Consider the following 19953-nt stretch of genomic DNA (forward strand, 5'->3'; position numbering starts at 1 on the left):
CAAATTAACTGCTGCTGTCCAAAAAGCACAATACTAGTTCAGGAGGCTAAATAAATGCTCAGTTGAAAAAAAATATCTGATTTTCAGGTTATAAAAGCACAAAGATTGGTTTGTTGACCCTTAATTTCTCACTCTCATTTCTGTGGTAAAACAAAGTTTATATCCCTTTTAAAAGTATCCCTTGAGTACCAGTACTGTACTGTACTTAGAACACATAAAGGGACGTGGGTGGCGCTGTGGTCTAATCCACTGAGTCTCTTGGGCGTATGTGTATCTGTTACAAAACCTGTGCGCTAGTATTTAAGGTGGCACAAGATTCTTTGCAGTGCTTGTGGCAAAAAGCTGACACAAGTACCTTCTGAAAATGTTGGGAAATGGAGTCATGCAGTTCTGGGTGCCAAATTTAGGTAGTTTGGTAGTATGCTTAAATTGAGGAAGGATGCCTAGCATTCCCAGAAATCCTACCTGCAGGGCTGGCACTAATCTGGCATTATACTTACGAGTATGTAGAACACATGAGTGTGGACCCAAAGCAGAACCCCAGGAAACACCATTCTACATCCTGGTGGGATTGGAGTGTCTCCACAAATACAAGAGGCTCTGTCTGCACTGCAGATGGCTTCCTTTCAATTATGGATGGCAGGGGAGATAAGTAGCCCCAGATGTAGAATACTTATCCGCACTGACTCCACTCATGTGTTCTACTTACATGTGAGTGTGAGGCCTGAGTAGGGTGTTATTGTTATGGAGTGGGATTCACCCAATGAATCTCATTAGTGGAAACCCTGAGCAAAGATTTCTGCATGCTGAACAGGGCTTTCCCCCTCACCCCTGTCTGCCCTCCATGCTCCCCAAAATTGGCTTAGGTGTGTGTGGGAGAACTCTCAGAACAGTGCATGAGGGAAGGAGAGAGGGGGTTGTTGAATCTAGCAAACTGAAATGCATGTTGAATTCCTCCTCCATTATTGTTGTTGTTGTTGTTGTTGTTATTACCTACCTCTCTTTTAAATCAGAACCAATGATGGTGGTGAATGTCCTCTGTGAGTGCCTGGAGGCAGTTGGAGGATGGATGGCGGTTAACAGATTGAGGTTGAATCCTGACAAGACAGAAGTACTGTTTTGGGGGGACAGGGGGTGGGGGACTCCCTGGTCCTAAATGGGGCTGTGTCCCTGAAGGACCAGGTGTGCAGCCTGGGAGTCATTTTGGACTCACAGCTGTCCATGGAGGGGCAGGTTAATTCTGTGTCCAGGGCAGCTGTCTACCAGCTCCATCTGGTACGCAGGCTGAGACCCTACCTGCCCGTGGACTGTCGCGCCAGAGTAGTGCATGCTCTAGTTATCTCCTGCTTGGATTACTGCAATGCACTCTATGTGGGGCTACCTTTGAGGGTGACCCGGAAACTGCAATTGCCATGTCTAATTTGGCACTCAGACTCCTACTGCCTACATTTCTAATCCTGCTTGGAAGCAAGTGTCCTCCTGAGTTCAGCTGGACTTGAATACAGGTAACTGCTGATGGGATTGCTGCCTAACAGAATGAACAAATGTTTGTATGCTCAGAATGAAGCCAGTTTAACTGAGTTCAATGGCTCTTACTCTCTAGTTAGTGTTTAGGATTGAAGCCTTAATGTTTGAAGACATTTCTGCCCCCTCTCTGGTGTACACAGCCATGTGGAAATACAACTTGAAAGGCAGCGGGGTGAGGGGCACCTCACTGCATTTCAAGGTGTTAATGCCTTGGTGCCTTCACTGCACTCTTTTTAAGTTAAAGGTAAAGGTACCCCTGCCCGTACGGGCCAGTCGTGTCCGACTCTGTGGTTGCGTGCTCATCTCGCTCTAGAGGCCGTGAGCCAGTGCTGTCCGAAGACACTTCCGGGTCACGTGGCCAGCGTGACGAAGCTGCTCTGGCGAGCCAGCACCAGCGCAGCACACGGAAATGCTGTTTACCTTCCTGCTATAAAGCGGTCCCTATTTATCTACTTGCACTTAAGAGTGCTTTCAAACTGCTAGGTGGGCAGGAGCTGGGACCGAACGACGGGAGCTCACCCCGCCGCAGGGATTTGAACCACCGACTGTACGATCGGCAAGTCCTAGGCACTGAGGTTTTACCCACAGCGCCACCCGCGTCCCCCTGCACTCTTTTTAGAGCCTGCTAAAAACTTTATTGTTTAGACCAGTGTTTCCCAACCGGTGTTCCGCGGCACACTACTGTGCCGTGAGACATCGGCTGGTGTGCCGTGGGAGGGAGGCGGGCGAGTCGGGCGGCGAGAGGCGGCGGCGGCGAGGATCCGCGTCGAGCCGGGGGCGGCTCCGCGGTGGTGGTGCCGAGCGGCGGGGCAGCGCGCGCAAAAGGGAGGAGCGCGAGACAGCGGAGGAGGAGGAGGCCGGCATGTCCGGGCAGCAGCAGCAACAGCAGCAGCAGCAACTCCCGGCGACGGCTCCTCAAGCCCCGCCGCCGCCCCCTCCTCCGCCCGCTATCGCCGCCACCACCACAACAGCCGCCGCCGCCTCAGCTGCCGCCGTCCCTCAGTCCCTCGCTCTGCTGCCTCCTCCCACCCCGGCAAGGGGGAGGGAAAAAACTTTCACTTTTGTGCGTCCCTCCCAGCGTGACGCTGCGCGCTGACGTCACGGGGCGGGGCTTTAATGGTGGTGTGCCGCGAGATTTTTTTCCGGTAAACAGGTGTGCCGTTGCCCAAAAACGTTTGGGAAACACTGGTTTAGACAAACCTACTCAGAGGCTTAGGGACGCAGATGGCGCTGTGGTCTAAACCACAGAGCCTAGGGCTTGCCGATCGGAAGGTTGGCAGTTCGAATCCCCGCAACGGGGTGAGCTCCCGTTGTTCGGTCCCAGCTCCTTCCCACCTAGCAGTTGAAAGCACGTCAAAGTGTAAGTAGATAAATAGGTACTGCTCCGGCGGGAAGGTAAATGGTGTTTTCGTGCACTGCTCTGGTTCACCAGAAGCGGCTTAGTCATGCTGGCCACATGACCCAGAAGCTGTATTCTGGCTCCCTCAGCCAATAAAGCGAGATGAGAGCCGCAACCCCAGAGTCGTTTGCGACTGGACCTAAGATCAGGGGCCCCTTTACCTTTACCCAGAGGCTTAGAAAGTTGAGATAATTGTAATCTGGGTTGTAAATTCTTCTTGATTTTATTGTTTTATCTTCTTGTAAACCTCCTTGAGGTGTTTTACAATCAAGCAGTGTATAAATTTTATGAAATAAATAAATGGATGAATAATAGCAGAAGGCATTGAGAAAGACAGTGTGAGTGGTACAAGCTTGGTTGTTAAGAAGGCACTCTCGGTTAAACTCACATTGCTTCCAGAGGACCTGGTTATTGAGCACCCATCTGGATTTGTTCATAGGGAGGTTAAATGACATTGCAACAGGCAAATGTTACCCCACATTTTCCAGTGCATTTCCCCATACGTTTCTTAAGATGAAGACAGTCCCGTTTTGCAGAGAAGTGGATTTGTTATGCAACAGCACCATATCAGCTTCAATTGTGCGATCTGAATTTGCTAGTGTGTGATTGAATCCCACCTGAAAACAGTGTGAGTCTCATTTAGAATGTGTGATAGCAATGGAACAAGATCCTCTGTGCCCACAAGCAAAACTTCCGAGTTTCTGCAAGTCAGGAGTAAAACTCAGTCAGCTGGAGAGGCAGGATTTGAAACTTGGAAATTTATTTGGACTTAATGTCATTTGAAATGTTTAACAATGAGCTTCCCAGAGCAGGAGCGTATAATGCATTTGCGCAATAGGCAGACATTTTTTTCACTCTGCTTTTACCTTCTGTCAATAACACAGCAGCAAGCTAACACACTGAAAATACACACTAGTAATGCTGCTATCATATGTGCTCATTACATAACTAACGACCACTGATATAAGCAATCCTATCCATTAAAGTTGTACTGAACAAAAGCAAGCAAAACTTGCAGAAGATAGATATTAAAAATCTTTCTAATATATCCAAAGCTGCTACAATGGATATTTTCCATCTTTTCACTTCCAGGCTTTACCACCTCCCAAATTAAAAGGGCCCTGAAACCAGGGGCCCGTCCATGCTTTGTCCTATGATTTCAAGTCACAGGTCTGAAAGGGGTTAAAATTCCATCTCTATGTTTTCTGCGGATTAATGTTTTCCCAGTTCAGCAGTAAACAGCAGATTTTCCCAGAGAAAGCAGTGGGACCAAAAAACCCAATCCTCTCAGACCTGTGACTTGAAATCACAGGATAAATGGTTGTGTGTGTGGGTCTTAAAGAGACAGTCAGCTCTGTTTCCACATTTCTAGCAGAGGGATAGGGAACCTGTTGCCATCTTGAAAGTGTCGGATGACAACCCTCATCATCCTTGACCACTGGCCCTGTTGAGTGGGGCTGATGCAAGAAGTATAGTTTATGGAGGGCCACAGTTTCCCCAACCCTGCTCTATCTCTCATTTAGTAAATATTACCGGTAAATAATGGACAGCTATAATTATAACTATACACTCTTTGGTCTTTGGGCTGTGACCTTAAGCGCACTAACTTGTCAACTGATTTGCAAGTAAATATATTTAAGGCTGAATACCAGCCAGTCTTGCTTCCTCCTGTGCCTTTCCCTCATTTCATGTTGAACCTCCCAGGTGAGATATACAGCTTTCATTTCATCAGCTGATTTGAGTAAACATGCTTAGGACTGCAGTGTGAAGCTTACTTGGAGCCCTAAAGAGTAGTGCAGTTACTTCTTTGGAGCCTGGTCATAGTCCTGGCGTTTATGAATCTTTGAACATCCTTAGCAAGGCAATCTTTATGTTATTTTGATATAATTGATATATTTCAGAGTGAATATTTATATGGCTCACAGTGGCTTACAAAATTTAGCATTCGAAACCACAAGACTAATATAAAGTTGTACAACATTTGGTATACAAAAAAATAGATGTAAATACCAACAGTTCCCCACAGTTGAAACATGTTGTTAGAATCATAAATAGAAATGACATCTAAACAGTTCCAGTCAAATGTACATTACCACAGATACTATTACTGTACCATTATTTGTCAATAAAACCAGTCTGAAGTCACATAGAGGTTAGATGAGGCAGCTGCTTCTCATAGAAATATAGTTTGCACTCAGGTATCAAGTGTTCATGTTATTAGTTTCTTTTTTCGCTCTGTATTAGTCTGAAATGTTCTATATGGTTTCACTTTAACTGGATTTCTCTCTTCAGAGTTCATTGGATTCATGATGTTTTAAGCAGTTCAAACCTGTCTTTGCCTTGTAAACAGGATAGCTTCTTGTGGCTGGCTCCAATCTATCTGTCTTAAACTAATGGCTGTTTTGGAAACGTTCCTGTCACATTCATGTTTTCAAACAAAGGTGGAAAAGCATGTATTCCTTTTTTCGAAAAGAATGTGGGCATTCAAAGATACAGCAATTCAGCTGCAGATGAAAGATATTGGTGCACTTTTACACCCTGCCCGAGGGCAGCACAGGTAGGCTTTTTACATTAAAAACGATGAAGTGTTGCAGGAAAATGAACTTCTCTTACAAGTTCCTGTATTTTATTATAGGATGAAACATAACATAAATTCTCCCAGTCTGCAATCCTAGGTGTACTTATTTGAAAGCAAATGCCAGAGAAATCAGTGATATGCTATTGAGTTACGGTATATCAATAGGGCAACAGTTCTGTCAATAGGATTTCAGGTCATCATCCTTTCCCTGTATCCTGAATACTAGCTTGACATGCAGACATTTAGGATGTAAAACACCCCCATCTCTTTATCTTCTTTAATTTTGCATGTCAGGCTGCTATTCAGGACATAGGAACCAGCATAGTAAAAATACAACAATCATGTCTATGAATGAAAGAACAGAATTACCTTAATTGAAAAGAAAAGAACCCTGATCATTCCTTACATTGTTTTCAACAACAGTGGTCAGACTAGAGGCAGACATACATTGCGAAGTGTGGTGGAAGTGGTCAGAACACATATTCATTGCATTTCAGGATTGAGGATACGTATTCAAACATTTCTACCATAAAGGTAACAGCTAAGTCCAGTCGTGAACAACTCTGGGGTTGTGGCGCTCATCTTGCTTTACTGGCCGAGGGAGCTGACGTTTGTCCGCAGACAGTTTTTCTGGGTCATTTGGCCAGCATGACTAAGCTGCTTCTGGCGAAACCAGAGCAGCGCACGGAAACACCGTTTACCTTCCCGCTGGAAGTACCTATTTATCTGCTTGCACTTTGATGTGCTTTCAAACTGCTAGGTGGGCAGGCAATTTCTACCATATGCAAGCATTATTCAGGGGTTTTAATTCATCATGTGATGAGGGAGAGTGGGGACAAGCATAGAATAATAGAATTGTAGAGTTGGATGGGACCACAAGGGGCATCTAGTCCAACCCCCCTGCAATGTAGGAATCCTTTGCCCAAGGTGGTGCTCAAACTGACAAAGCTATCCCAGCTATAGATCCTTGTGCTGGGCTCCCACTGATGGGACTCAGAGCGTTGGGGGGAAAGCCATAGCAGATTTGGTAAAGGGAGTGTGTTGGGGGGTAGAGAGCAAGTTCCACTGCACTCACAGAAGTTGTCCTGCATGCACAGTTATTGAGTTTCATACAATCCAGCACCTGTCAGAATGACATATTACCTAGTGCATCAATGGACAGATGATGGGTTGTATTCAACATAGTAGTTGAATGTGCATAGTGAGCAGTATGGTTTCTGCTGTGCAATGGGATTCCTGTCCCCACCTCCCCCACACACTCCCTAAATTTGTTCTAGGTTCCCTCCACCTTCCAGAGCAGATTTGAGAACAGAGTGGGGGGGGGGCACAGTAAGGGAAAATAAAGGGAAATGGCTTCACATAAGGAATTCTTAGAAGGCGATTATCTTTTGAGTTCAGACAATAAGAGTCAGTTGCTTAAGAGACTAATTATTGGTATTATGTTAAGGTAGTCAAGGGGCCTTTGTCAGAAGTACTGATTCAGGCAGACCAGGAGAACCATGAGGAAAACGCAGGTGGTACAGCCCACACAGGATATTGCATCATCTTCCAATCCAAACGGTACCTCCTTTTCCAGATTTTCCTTCGCACACTTCCAGTTTTCTAGCACTGCAACATTGGAAGCTCCTGTAAAGGTCTTTAATAAATATGGGGGTGTTAATAAATATTATTAATCAAATTTGTTTTATTCATTTGAATGATACATTAATATTCAGGTAGGCTTTTGATTTCACTTTGAGAACAGGACTTTGCTGACAAGAGCCAGAAGGCCACACTTCCATATAAGAGTAACTTGGCAGTACAGTAATTCATGACAAAGACATGTAAATGATTCAAAGGTTGCCCATTTCAGATATTCGAAGGCATGTTGTTCAGCTTAAAGGATCCCTTTGACACATCGGTGTTCAGAGTTGAAAGGGCGATGTTCTCAAACAACCCTTGAGATTCATAGCATTTGAAATTGTGAAGCAGACTAGCCAAATCTTTCTGAAAATTCTTGTTGAGGAATCCATAGAAGATTGGATTGACACACGTCGAAATCATGGCTACCAAGTGACACAAAGTAAATACCACATTATGGTTGCAGTTGATCAGGACCTCGTGGTTCCAGTCAAACACAATGTTAAATATGTACAGCGGTAACCAACATGCCCCAAAGGTTGCAACAATTGAAATCAACATAATATTAATCCTTTTACTCTCATTTAGTCTGACCTCATTCTCCCTTATCTTATCCACTTTACCTTTCCTCTTCTGAAGGCATACAAATATCTTCATGTAACAGATGAAAATAAAAACTAGTGGTAAGAAGTACTGGAAAACTAACATTGTAGTGGTAAAGCTACGCCTCTCCTCAAGGGATGGCCATACCTCAACACAGACAACTTTGTTCATATAAATATCACTGTGGGAAGAAAGGTTTCTAAAGGGCTCATCGGTGACTTGGTGGAATAAAAAAAAAGGAGTCGACAGTATTATAGAAAAGGCCCAAATGAAGATAATTCCCCAAAATGCATGTGAAATTCTAGGCTTCCAACCTCGCGGGTTTACTATTAACTGATACCTCTCGACAGCAATTAACACAAGTGAGAATGTAGAGGCAGTGACAGACATACTTTGTACAAAATTAGATATTTTACACATGGCTTCTCCAAACACCCAGTAATCCATCAAAGTGTACGCAACAGTGAAAGGGATGCACATGACACAAACGAAGATGTCAGATAGGGAGAGGTTGGCGATCAAAATGTTGGTGACATTCTGGCTTTCTTTCTGTTTCCTGATGATAATAATTAGGCAAAGGTTGCCAAGGAGCCCCACCAGCATGACTACAGCATAAGCTGTGATGAGCAAGAAGATTGCAGGAATAGACGGCAAGCAGGATTCAAAGTGTGAAAGCTGCAACTTACTGCTGTTTGCAACAGACGGATCCATGCCAGGCTCTTGAATGTTTTTGTTTTATCCTTCATGGAACACCCCTGAAATCACAAACATAATTTAGATGGAAAGTCCCCACCACCACACACACACTCTTTTCCAATGTCCTTTGCTTCATTTAATTGCTTTTTTGGAGTGTCTCAGCAGCAGGAATACTTCAAGAAAAACAAACCCTTTGAGAACCATTTCCTGGTGATATAGGATCCTGGATGAATTTTGAACATACATGTGTTGGGAGTGGGCATGTACTCAATTACACACTGTTGGGATTAACCTTTTGGGGGCATAATTTCTTGTTCTTCTCCCAAACTGCAAACTTGGATTTTGAAAAATGACACTGCTGTCTTTAAACCCATAGACTTAAAGACTGAACCTACATCCTATCAGTTGCCCTAGATAAAGTGGTGTTTAGTTCCAGTTCATACACTGAGCTCCATGTGAGCTAACACACCGGATTTACTTTACTGTTGTTGACAGCTTTGCGCAGGCAACAGAGGGGTGTGTGTGTGTGTGTGTGTGTGTGTGTGTGTGTTTGTGTGTGTGTGTGTATGTATATGTATGGGAGTGTTCCTGAAATTGAAGGGATAATCATCCCTGCACGTGTGCTGGAACGGCTGAATCAGATCTCAACAGTCCAATTCTAAGCATGTTTACTAGAAGTAAGTGCGTTAAGAATCAATGTGACCTACTTTCTAGTATGTATGTTTAGGATTGCAACTCAGTGCCATACTGCTGCCTCCCTGTTGTCTCAGTGCCTAACAGCAATATCCGTATTCCACACACGCACACACACCAATCAGAATAAAGTACACAAATGAAGACCTTTGATGCTTATTTGTTTAACCCATATAATTGTTTTTCTGTTCAGATTATTTAGAGTGCAAAATTATAACTCTTGTTCTTTAAATCCAAAATAAAAATAAAAATCCAGTTTCTTACAGTGCATGTCACCCTGACACTTTGCAAAGGGGTTTCATATTCATATGCTGTCTTGCACCTTCAAGTGCTAAATCCTAAAAAGGTCCTGTAGAGGAATGATGTGATACTTAATATGGCTAGTGAGTTCATTGGCATTATTTACCTACTAACTGCCCTTTGTCAATTAAGATCTCAGACTGGTTTACGACATGCACATTTAAACCATAAGATTCAATAAAAGCATTAAAACCATAATTCAGTATCGGGCCATATTGATACAACAATACTTTATCAATTACAGCTGGCCTCACCAGATCAGGGATGAGAGGTGCCTGGGAGAGAGTGTTTCTCCAGGTAGTTAGTATGGACACATAAAGACACCTATCAAATTATCAGTTTTAAAGTTGAGTTTCAGAAGTGAGAGTGGATGGACAAAGGGGTCAGCATCTAAGTACAGAGGATGTTAGAGGCCCGCAAGTGCAATATGTAGGCAGATAATACCTGGCTAGCCCAGGAAAATATCTGGGAAAAGTGTGGTCTAGAGATTTCTCTTCTCCCTCCAGAAGCCCCACGTATATTCAGGCAAAAACTCAGCTCAGTGTGTCGGCTCATTGTTTTGGATTTAGGCTTCAGCACGTTTCTTCGCAATGTGGGTTTGTGCTACCAAACCTAAGGAGGAATGTAGCCCAATAAATTCTCATTTGCCCATCTTTCACTGTTACAGCAAAACATTTCAGAGTCTCCAGAGCCTTGATACACCGGCATTCCCTCTGAATTGCCAAAATATAACTCACCGTGGTCCATTAATGAAGTGACACTGAAATGTAAGCCAGGATCAATGAGTCTTTGCCTCTGTCAATGAGTATCCTGCTGTTACAAGGTAAAGCCGAGATGAGGAAGCTGCAAGCTGTATAAATTTAAGAGGAAACACAAATTAAACGGACAGTCATTCTTATCTGTAATGGTTTTTTATGGTCACATAAGCTTTCATGGAGTAAATTCCATTTAGTCAGATGTGGGCCTTTGAATTGCCTCAGTACTTTTTAATGGCTGTACTGCTTCTAGGATTTTTCTTCATAGCACTTTTCTCTTAAAAGTGTGGGTGAGCGCAATTAGAGCTGGAGTGCAATAATCTTTGACTTTAGGGTTGGAATATACGGCACAAAAGAACTCTTAAAAGGTGGATAACACTGTTAACACATAAACCGTGGATAGTTAGGGGGTAAAAGGGAAGGGATGAAACCAGAATCTCCTCCACTGCGTGAATGCAGAGATGCAGCTGCTGTACTGTAAACCAAGTTATCATCTGCCAGGTGTTAAACCAAAGACTTTCTGCAGGTGGGTGCTTTGTTTTTAGCTGAGGCTGTGTACACAGTCCTGTTTACTCTGCATCCAGTGTGCTAGCTTGGAATCCGCTACTAGCTTGGGAAATGGCGTACACACGATATTAGCTACAATCCCTATATATCATGTTGTTTCTTATGAAATATTGCTTTTTGATGCATTTTCATTCAAACCAGCTTAAATCTGAATTAAGAAGGGGGGGAGGCCAGTCTGTGTTTTAAGCTGGTATTTTGTACCTGAGTTTCAGTGTTACCAAGCACATTCAAATTTATGACATGCAAGAAAATTCACATATTAAACAGACAGTGACTTTTGTTGGGGAGAGGTATCTACAAAGCCCAGCAAACGTAACAAAATGGAAATAGAAATACTTTCTCAATAATAAAATTGTGATATCTGGTTTTCCTTTATTACTTTTATTCATTATGCCAGAAGTCATGTAATTAAAATTTCTTTACAATGCTGCTTCCATCATATCAGTTGTTGTTACTTTAATTTTCAAAAATTATTTTTACATGTTCTATTTCTAGCTGCTGCCTTTCTTTTTTCTTTTTACCTTGCATATATATCATTTTATTACTTTTTGATATATAATAGGAACTCTGAAAAATAAAAATGTATGTGTTAGTGAGAGACAGTGTGTGTGTGTGATGGAGAGAGGTGGAGTATAACACCTTATATGTTCCCAACCCACATTGTAGGAGTGTGGCCAGGAGCTACAATACTGAAACTATTTATTTACTTCAAAGTAATGCTAGAATGGAACTTTACCAAGATTCCTCGGGAATAAGCAGTTTCCCAAGTATGCAGTCCCAGAACCACAGAACTCAGTAGAAGGCATTGAGAATGAAAAACCAAAAGCAGCAGAATTTTCTGACGACCTGTGTGCTGAAAACTAAGGTGCAAAACTGTATCAGGGATGTGCAAAGGGTCTTCAACTGGTGGGTCAGGACCTACTAGTGGGTTGTAGCCTGATCCAAGAATGGTTGCAACAGAATCACTACCACTTTTACTATATAATAAAAGATTAAGAAACAGGTCCCCAGATGCATGTTTGGGTTAGAAGTGGCTCCTGGGACTGAAAAGGTTGAAGATACCTCATCCAAACAATGTAGGGAGGAGAGAAGCCCTTTTTCAATCTCTAATCAAAGGTGAGGAACATTGTCTCTCTTCACACAATGCATTATGCAATCAGTATTATTATTTCCATTTTAGTTTTATGAAAACTGATGATAGAAACCAACATTCTATGTTCATACCAAGGATGATTACATACTGCGGTGTCTACTGTCAAGTATTCTGTATGTGGAATACACAGAGTATTCCTCATAAATATAGCATTAATGAATTATTCCTTTCCATAAAGATTCACATGGACAATGTTTTTTATTTTGATACAAGAGAAAAAGTTATTTGCCACCCAGCTTTAATTCAAGCAGCTGTTAAAATATAGTTATTACATCACATGAACATAAAATTTGGGCAATCAATTCATTCTCATTCTCATGCACAATTGCTTTCTAAAGTTGAACTCTTAATTATTTAGGATCAGATATCACCTCCCCAAAATGACCAATGTAAGATTTCAAATGAAATAATATGAAATCTTAAATTCTAGACATCGGAGCGGGGAAGGAAGGTACTTCAAACTACACATCTGTATAAGATTGGGATCAATTACAAGGATCCAAAATGGTGCTGAACATAAAGCCCCACTTGTGTATCGGGACTTTTTCACCTCGCCTTCCCAGCAGCAGCCACTTATGCACAGGAGGGTTGGATCCTGGCCACAAGGCAAGTAAAAGAGAAAAAAATAACAAAGTCTTATGAATGCCCCAACTTCTTACCTTTTGGAAAATCCACACACTTCCTCTCCCTTGCTTTGACCAGTCTTCTTTCCCTTTTCATATTAAATATTGACAAAATCAGTCGACATACATTTTGCTTGGAAAGGAATCAGAGGTATTTTAACCCTTTTAACTACAACCAAAGGCAAAGCCCCTTTGGTTCACGGTCTTCTGAAGCAAACTGATGCTCTGAGCTTTTCCGAGAACTGAAATCACCACAGTCAAGAGCCACTGCTCTGAGAGAGAAACTAAGAAGTAAGGCAAGCTCTAGAGAGAAACCAATAAGGAGGCAGCAAGTAGGAGAGGCCAGTAGTCATGGGGACCACTTTTTCTATTAATGTTTTTTTCAGGCATTATCTTGCAACCTGATTTGCAGTTATCTATTCCACAGAATGTTTGCTTACTTAAAAAAAAATCCATGCTGGATTTCACATGTGTAAATATTTACATTTGGCTTATTGGTCCATTGTAAAATGTGGCAGTGTTAAAATATGGGGAATATACAATATACTGTGTTGATGAGAGATTGGGCTTTTATTCTTCTGAGACATTGGCGGTGCACAATTAAAACCATGGTTGTTTTTCCACTGTAAGCTTTTTATTGTTATGTGTAAACTGTTCAAATTAACTGGGATTTTTGCCACTGTTTTTTGAGCAGTGTGGTATATATGCAGTAACTGTTTTGCTGTCTAGAATGTCTAGAATCACAGACACTAATATTCAAGAGACAAGCTAATAAAACTTAGGACATATATAGTATAGCAAGATTGCTTCACAAACAATTCTCGGTAATTCTACAACAACCCTGTAATATCAGTAAACATCACTATTTGGGTATTGAAGGTACGGGGGAGGGGCAAGAGTAGATTGGGTTCATGGACAGGCTGAGATTGCACAGCTCAGTTATTGCATTAGTTGTGATATTAGATCTTATTGATGTTATTAAAATTGTACAGTTTGAAATGGGAAGCTAGTCATATTTATTACACATATGTATTATGCATATTACATATAGCAGGGACTGACACCAAAATAGGATTCTTCATTTATTTTATGTTTACCACACTTAATGGCCCTATGAGTAGGGGGTGCCACTATACAATGTTAAATATTTTAATGTATACCTCTCATCATGGACATAATGAAAGGAAGCATAGTTGTGTCCTTTCCCCCTTTAGATATGTGTGAGGTACAGTGGTACCTCAGGTTAAGAACTTAATTCGTTCTGGAGTTCCGTTCTTAACCTGAAACTGTTCTTAACCTGAGGTACCACTTTAGCTAATGGAGCCTCCCGCTGCCGCTGCAAGATTTCTGTTCTCATCCTGAAGCAAAGTTCTTAACCCGAGGTACTATTTCTGGGTTAGCAGAGTCTGTAATCTGAAGCGTCTGTAACCTGAAGCATCTGTAACCCGAGGTACCACTGTACTTATCACTTCCTCTTCAACCATAGGGTACAGATGGTACTGAAAAGCTAGGAAGGGTTAGGGAAAGTATACATGAGTGGACTTCTACATTGCATAGTCTACAGAGATGGGATTAAATGTTTTGCCTCTTATATTCAGCAGCATTTCATTCTTTATTTAAGAATTAATATGGCATTGGGGGAAGTAGCCTTCAGCTTTGGAACTTACCTGCAACCCAAAACTGCATCTGGGGAATAATTTATATATATAAAGATCACCAGTTTTTGTGGGTGGTAGTGCTGCTGTTGGGCTGTATCCTTGATCAGGTCACTGTGAAAACAGGATGTTGTGCTAGATGGGTCGTTGGGTTGGTCCAGAAGGGCTCTTTCTTACATTCTTATTGGCCTGTGAATATTTGCTGATCAGTGATGGTTGTCACCTATATTCAGTTTTCCAAAGGAGTAACTTGGCTACCAGTCAATATAGTTAGACCAGGACCTTATGGTTGTTTAAATAAGTAATTAATCTTGATATGCAATTCTTAGCATTTATGGGACTACTAACAAAAATAGCACTAAAATACCCCCCCCCCATATTAAGTCTGTTTGCAAAAAAGGTTAATGAATAGCAAAATTATGTTTGGGTTATTTGAATATCCTTGGCATTTTTAATTGGTGAGTAAAAGTGACATCCAACGAGCTTTTAGCACTGGGTAAACACAGATAGATTGCTGAATGGGGCCATAGCCACACTTCATTAGGGAGCTAACTTTATAATCACTATAATCTGATAAGAAAGAATTAAGAGCATATTGCAGATAAAGTCTTGCTAAATAGAATCCATGCCAAGTGTTAGACCCAAAGACAGTATAGCAAAGGTGAATTTGTCTTTCATAAAGCAGGAAGCATCAGCAGTATGGTCCTGAATTTCCATTTCCTCTTCATGTAACAACTGATAATGGAATGCCCAGATTAAAAGCAGTAACAATATACAGTAAAACTTAATCAGACTCGAACCATGCAATATGGCTTCTCTTCAGCACCAAACTTCTTAGTTGGAGATTTTAGCTAAAGTGTGTGGGTATTCATCCTTTACTCTGATCCTCCCATTCAATAACTTTGTTCTAGAGGACGCGGGTGGCGCTGTGGGTAAAAGCCTCAGCGCCTAGGGCTTGCCGATCGAAAGGTCGGCGGTTCGAATCCCCGCGGCGGGGTGCGCTCCCGCTGCTCGGTCCCAGCGCCTGCCAACCTAGCAGTTCGAAAGCACCCCCGGGTGCAAGTAGATAAATAGGTACCGCTTACCAGCGGGAAGGTAAACGGCGTTCCGTGTGCTGCGCTGGCTCGCCAGATGCAGCTTTGTCACGCTGGCCACGTGACCCGGAAGTGTCTCCGGACAGCGCTGGCCCCCGGCCTATAGATGTGAGATGGGCGCACAAACCCCAGAGTCTGTCAAGACTGGCCCGTTCGGGCAGGGGTACCTTTACCTTTACCTTAGAGGACAGAAAAACACACCATTATCTCCAATAACATTCAGGGTCCAGCTAGAGATTTATTCTGTCAACAGAAATCTATTCTTGACTCTTTTTATCTAATGTTCAGTTTATTCATACCAGCCACCATTAAAACAATTGATGGTTATCTAGCACTTAGACTCTGGCCTGGATAAGATCAGGCCTCATTTAGTGTCATTTCCCAGACACCCTCCTCTCAGCATAAACAGTTGCTAAATGAGAGGCTCCTTAGGGTTACCTCTGCCTACTATTTCCCAAAAAATCAGAAAGATCAATAATCCTCAGTCTTTGTGTGCTATGTACTTTGCCTGGGGTTCTTTTACTGTTCCATCTCAGGCATGTACAGAAACTGACTGGATGGGCGGTTGAATATTACTTCAGCACTAACAACAGGACCGTATCCTCAAGCGCACCTGAGGGCAGCAGACTAGTTTAGGAGATGCCTGACAGGCTCTGATCTTCAACAATGGAGAACGGCTGGGGGAGGGGGCTGTAGGAGTTCCTGCTGCGCCCTTGCATCTGCATCTGCCTCACTCGACCAAATGGTAGGGCCGACAGTGTTCTTGTCTCGTGGTGCAACAATGCAGATCTGACTGTCTCCTACATTATACTACACCTCAGATTAAGATGAATTTATTTTCCGTTTAGAGATAATTGCCTGAAGAACAGCAGCAGCAACAGCAGCAACAACAATTTGTGCCTTCTCTTCAAAGGAGTTTAAAGACTATCCAAACAACTCAATTACAGCTCATTGACTAAATGCTTATGAAGGTTGAAGGCAGACTATATGGGCCAACGTGCTCATTGTCATGCCTAGCCCTGACCTAGTACCAGACACTGAGTCCTCAGACGATGAACAAGATACATCACAGGTAAAGGACCCTGAAGAGCAGGCAACCCCCTCCCATAATCCAGTGTTGAAGATCCCCTTGAGGAGTCCTCTGGGTTGAAACCTGATGAACTCCTGGAGTTGTCAGGATGGAAGGTGGCCGGCACCAAATGCTTTGGATCCGAACCCAGAGTTGTCAGTCTAATTGTGAGTGAGGGTGAGGTGGGGCTTGCTCATGAGTAAGCAACCTCTGATGTGCCTTCAGTGTGCTTAGGGTGTGGTTTAGGAGGTCAGAGTATATAAGACCTCATTCTTGAGTCTTGAAAGCAACATACAATATTTGGTTCTTAGTTGCCTTTCTTTTGGTGTACCTTGTCTGAACTCCCAGTGATACTGATCTTGGAGTGTTGCCTATATCTGTCTCTGGCTGATGTATGGACTTAGATTGATACTCTGTGCTTAACCTTGGTTTGTTTGGACTGTGCTGCATCCGAAAACCTGCCTGTGTTGGTGAGTACTTTAGATAAGGCTTATCTCCTATAGCTGTGACCCTAGTCCCTTGGGGTATCCTGCAGCATCACACACACACACACACACACACACACACACGGGCTGGTTTGAGATTCCATTCAATCACTATGTGGGGTTTATTGTTTTTGGTAAAATAAATGCACATTTATCAGTTATTTTGTGTATCTAACTTTACTCAGGAATATGAAGATACTGCATTTTTGAAGTATTTATAATGTACTGTTTTGTACCTGCATTTTTCTTGTACTTACTTGTGCCTGCCCCAGGACATTTTGGGAAAACGAGGCAGGAAATTTTGCCATCCTGATTTGATAAGCAGAATCTGAGGTCAAAATAAAAATAAAAATAAAATGTCCAGTGGCACCTTATAGACCAACTAAGTTTGTTCTGGTATAAGCTTTCATGTGCATGCACACTTCTTCAGATACACTGAAGCAGAAGTCACCAGACCCTTATATATAGTGGGAGGGTGGGGTGGGGTATTTCTCAGAAGGGTAGTAGGAGGTGGGTGATTGGCTCAATGGGTATGGTAAACCTGTTGACGACTGTTAACGACTGCAATTAGTCCTACAGGAAAAAGCAAGGGATAGTATGCAGATGACCAAAAATAGCTTTAGCATGTGTAATGAGACAAGAGTCCAGTATCTCTATTCAGACCATGTCTCTCCATTGTTTTCAGTTTGGTAATAAGTTGTAATTCAGCAATAGTCACCTATAGTCTCCAAGCGACTTACCCATGCAGTTTATCCATTTCTGTTGAGAAATACTGTCACACAAATGCCTCATTGGAGACTGTGCAAACACACTGGTATTGCTGGGAATATAGTACCAGATTGTATGGTGGATTCCAGTTGTGATGCAGAGCTGTGTTGCAATCATTTATGTGTGTGACATAGAATACTGTTGGAAATTCTTTCTGACATACCCCCGGCACAAGCGGGAATTAAAAAAGCGAAGTGTTCCAGTTCTACTACTAAAAGCTGGTTACATCTTTGATCCATCTTCATGAATGCATACTGATCATACTGATATTTTATACTGCTCTGCCACCATGTGGCTGCAAAATGGTATTTGTGATGCTTTTTTTAAATGTCTGACAGGCTCTTTTTTAAAAAAGAAAAGAAAAAGAAAAGATGGTAGGATAATTGCAAACCTACGTACATTTATTTTTAAAGGTTTCTTTCCCCCACCCCCAAACCCCCAGCAATTAAAGTGGTGTGTGTGTGTGTGTATAAAATCAGGTGGCAAAATAATTCAATGGTTCAAACTTCCAAACTCTAAACCTCAGTCAGGAAGATATTTTCACGAGATCTATAGCTAACCAGTAAATCAGTGAGAGATGAACATCAAAGTACCATGTATACTTCTGAACATTTTCTTATAACAAACTTATGAAAATGTTTTTCAAATATTTGTGCATTTACAGGATGTGGTGTTTCCATAAGGTGTGCCAAACTGTAGAAGACTCGCCAAAGACTCCTAAAGTAAGTTTAGCAGTCAAAGAATAAGAGTGGTCCTCTTGTGGATCAGGAATTAGTTAGGATGCAAGAAGAATAGGAATAAATGGATAGTTCTCTGAATGGAGAGTAAAAAGTGGAGTCCCTCAGGGATCGGTATTGAGACCTGTACTTTTTAACTTGTTCATAAACGATCTAGGGGTAGAGTGAGCAGCAGTGAGGTGGCCAAGTTTGCTGATGATTCTAAATTGTCCAATCATTAGCATTATATTGTCACGGGCTATTTTTATCATTTTGGACAAAGAGCTGAAACATTACTCTTCTCATACAGTGGGATGTGTTTAGTGATCCACTGGGCACCCAAATGAGGACAGGTTCTCCTTGCATTCCTGTAGAGTGGGGGAATCCAGGGCATGGGGAGGGGAGTTTTTTTTTAAATACACTCCAGATCCACCCCAAAACAGCTGAAGGCTGCAAATGAACACTGTCATCATGCTACCATGGAATGCTGACTGCAAAGAGCTTTGCACAAGCTTCGCTGTTGCAACAGCTGTAACTGGGAGTTAAGCTGCCAGGAACCAAATAAAACTGCTTCTGGCTTCCTTTCAGCCCTAGAGTCTAAACTCTAGGGATAGAATTGGTTGGGAGGATGTAAGCGACCAATCAATCAATGCCATCCCAGGATCCTTTTAAACAGCAAGGTGTAATACAGTGTAAAGGGATGCTTTAGGTTTATGTAAATTTTACTGACACCCAGGCAGGCTTTTTGTCATCCTCAGTACTCTGAAATCCCCAGAGCAGTCACATAGGTTTTAATCCTACTGCTGTGTTTGTGCACTTTGCAGTTATCTGGCAGATTGGACACATCTAACTTTAGGCATTACAGTATATTAAGACGCTCCAGTACAAAGGCAGCCTCGCTCCTCTTATTTCCTAGGGAGAGGTTAGAGGCAGTGATGACCATCAACTTGAATGGCTTTAATAGGCGATTAGAAGGCTATCCATGGTGACTAGCTACGGTGCCTATGCTGTCTCCATGACGAGAGGCACTAATGCTTGTTGCTGGAAATAGGAGGGGCGAGTGTGCTCGAATCCTGCTTGCTGCAGGTTTCCCACGGGCAACTGGCTCAGCCACTGTTGAGAACAGTTTGCTGGACCGGGTGGGCCTGACCTAGCAGGCTCTTCTTTATGAACTTAAGCTTCAGCCAAAACCAGTTTGCACCGCACACGCGGTGTGTGTACGTGTGAGGACACGCGTACACATAAGCCAGCAGTTAGCAGAAGCGCCGTCAGAAACGAAGAACATGGTGTACAGATTTCCACGTGGAAACCTGTACCCGATGCATTCGCTTCAACGGCACCGTTATAACCTCGCCTCTTCGAAGCTGCCGAGAACGAGGCGTCGTTGGTTGCATTCCCTCAGCTTTTCAAACGAGTTCTGCGCTCTCTACCCGCCCCCAACCGGCAGGGGCCCCAGAGGGAAAGAGCGCGCGCTAGCAAGCGGGAATGCCCATTGGCTGTTGGCTTTGAACGCCGCCGTATTACCGCGCGGCTTCTCTCTCTTCCCTGCTTCCCCTTCGGCACGAGGCCGTCTTAAGATCAGAACGCGATAGGTGCTTTGGGACTTCACTCACGGGCCTTTTCAGCAGCTTACTTTTAAAAAGCTCCCCCTT

At 42.8% G+C, this 19953-nt stretch overlaps 1 protein-coding gene across 16 annotated transcripts; it reads right to left on the reverse strand.

Annotated features, from left to right (window-relative positions):
* Positions 1-2915: 2915 nt before the first annotated feature.
* On the reverse strand, positions 2916-19682 carry LOC308582468 (neuropeptide Y receptor type 6-like). Of its 16 annotated transcripts, XM_081185652.1 has the most exons (7): positions 17558-17742; positions 17075-17126; positions 12551-12603; positions 11475-11598; positions 10154-10266; positions 8414-8482; positions 2916-7140 (listed from the first exon to the last, which is right to left on the reverse strand). In XM_081185652.1, exons 1-5 carry the CDS (start codon positions 17572-17574, stop codon positions 10195-10197), a joined length of 318 nt encoding a protein of 105 aa, XP_081041778.1. In that variant the 5' UTR covers positions 17575-17742; the 3' UTR covers positions 2916-7140; positions 8414-8482; positions 10154-10194. The 16 variants fall into 16 exon arrangements, with proteins under 16 accessions (XP_081041778.1, XP_081041783.1, XP_081041772.1 ...); XM_081185657.1 differs by lacking the exons at positions 2916-7140; positions 17075-17126; positions 17558-17742 and adding exons at positions 14182-15069; positions 15437-15845 and having other exon boundaries at positions 7169-8482; XM_081185646.1 differs by lacking the exon at positions 2916-7140 and having other exon boundaries at positions 7169-8482; positions 17075-17742.
* Between the last annotated feature and the right edge of the window lie 271 nt (positions 19683-19953).

Source organism: Podarcis bocagei, assembly GCF_964188305.1.
Source record: "Podarcis bocagei genome assembly, chromosome: 2".
Taxonomy (NCBI): Eukaryota; Metazoa; Chordata; class Lepidosauria; order Squamata; family Lacertidae; genus Podarcis; species Podarcis bocagei.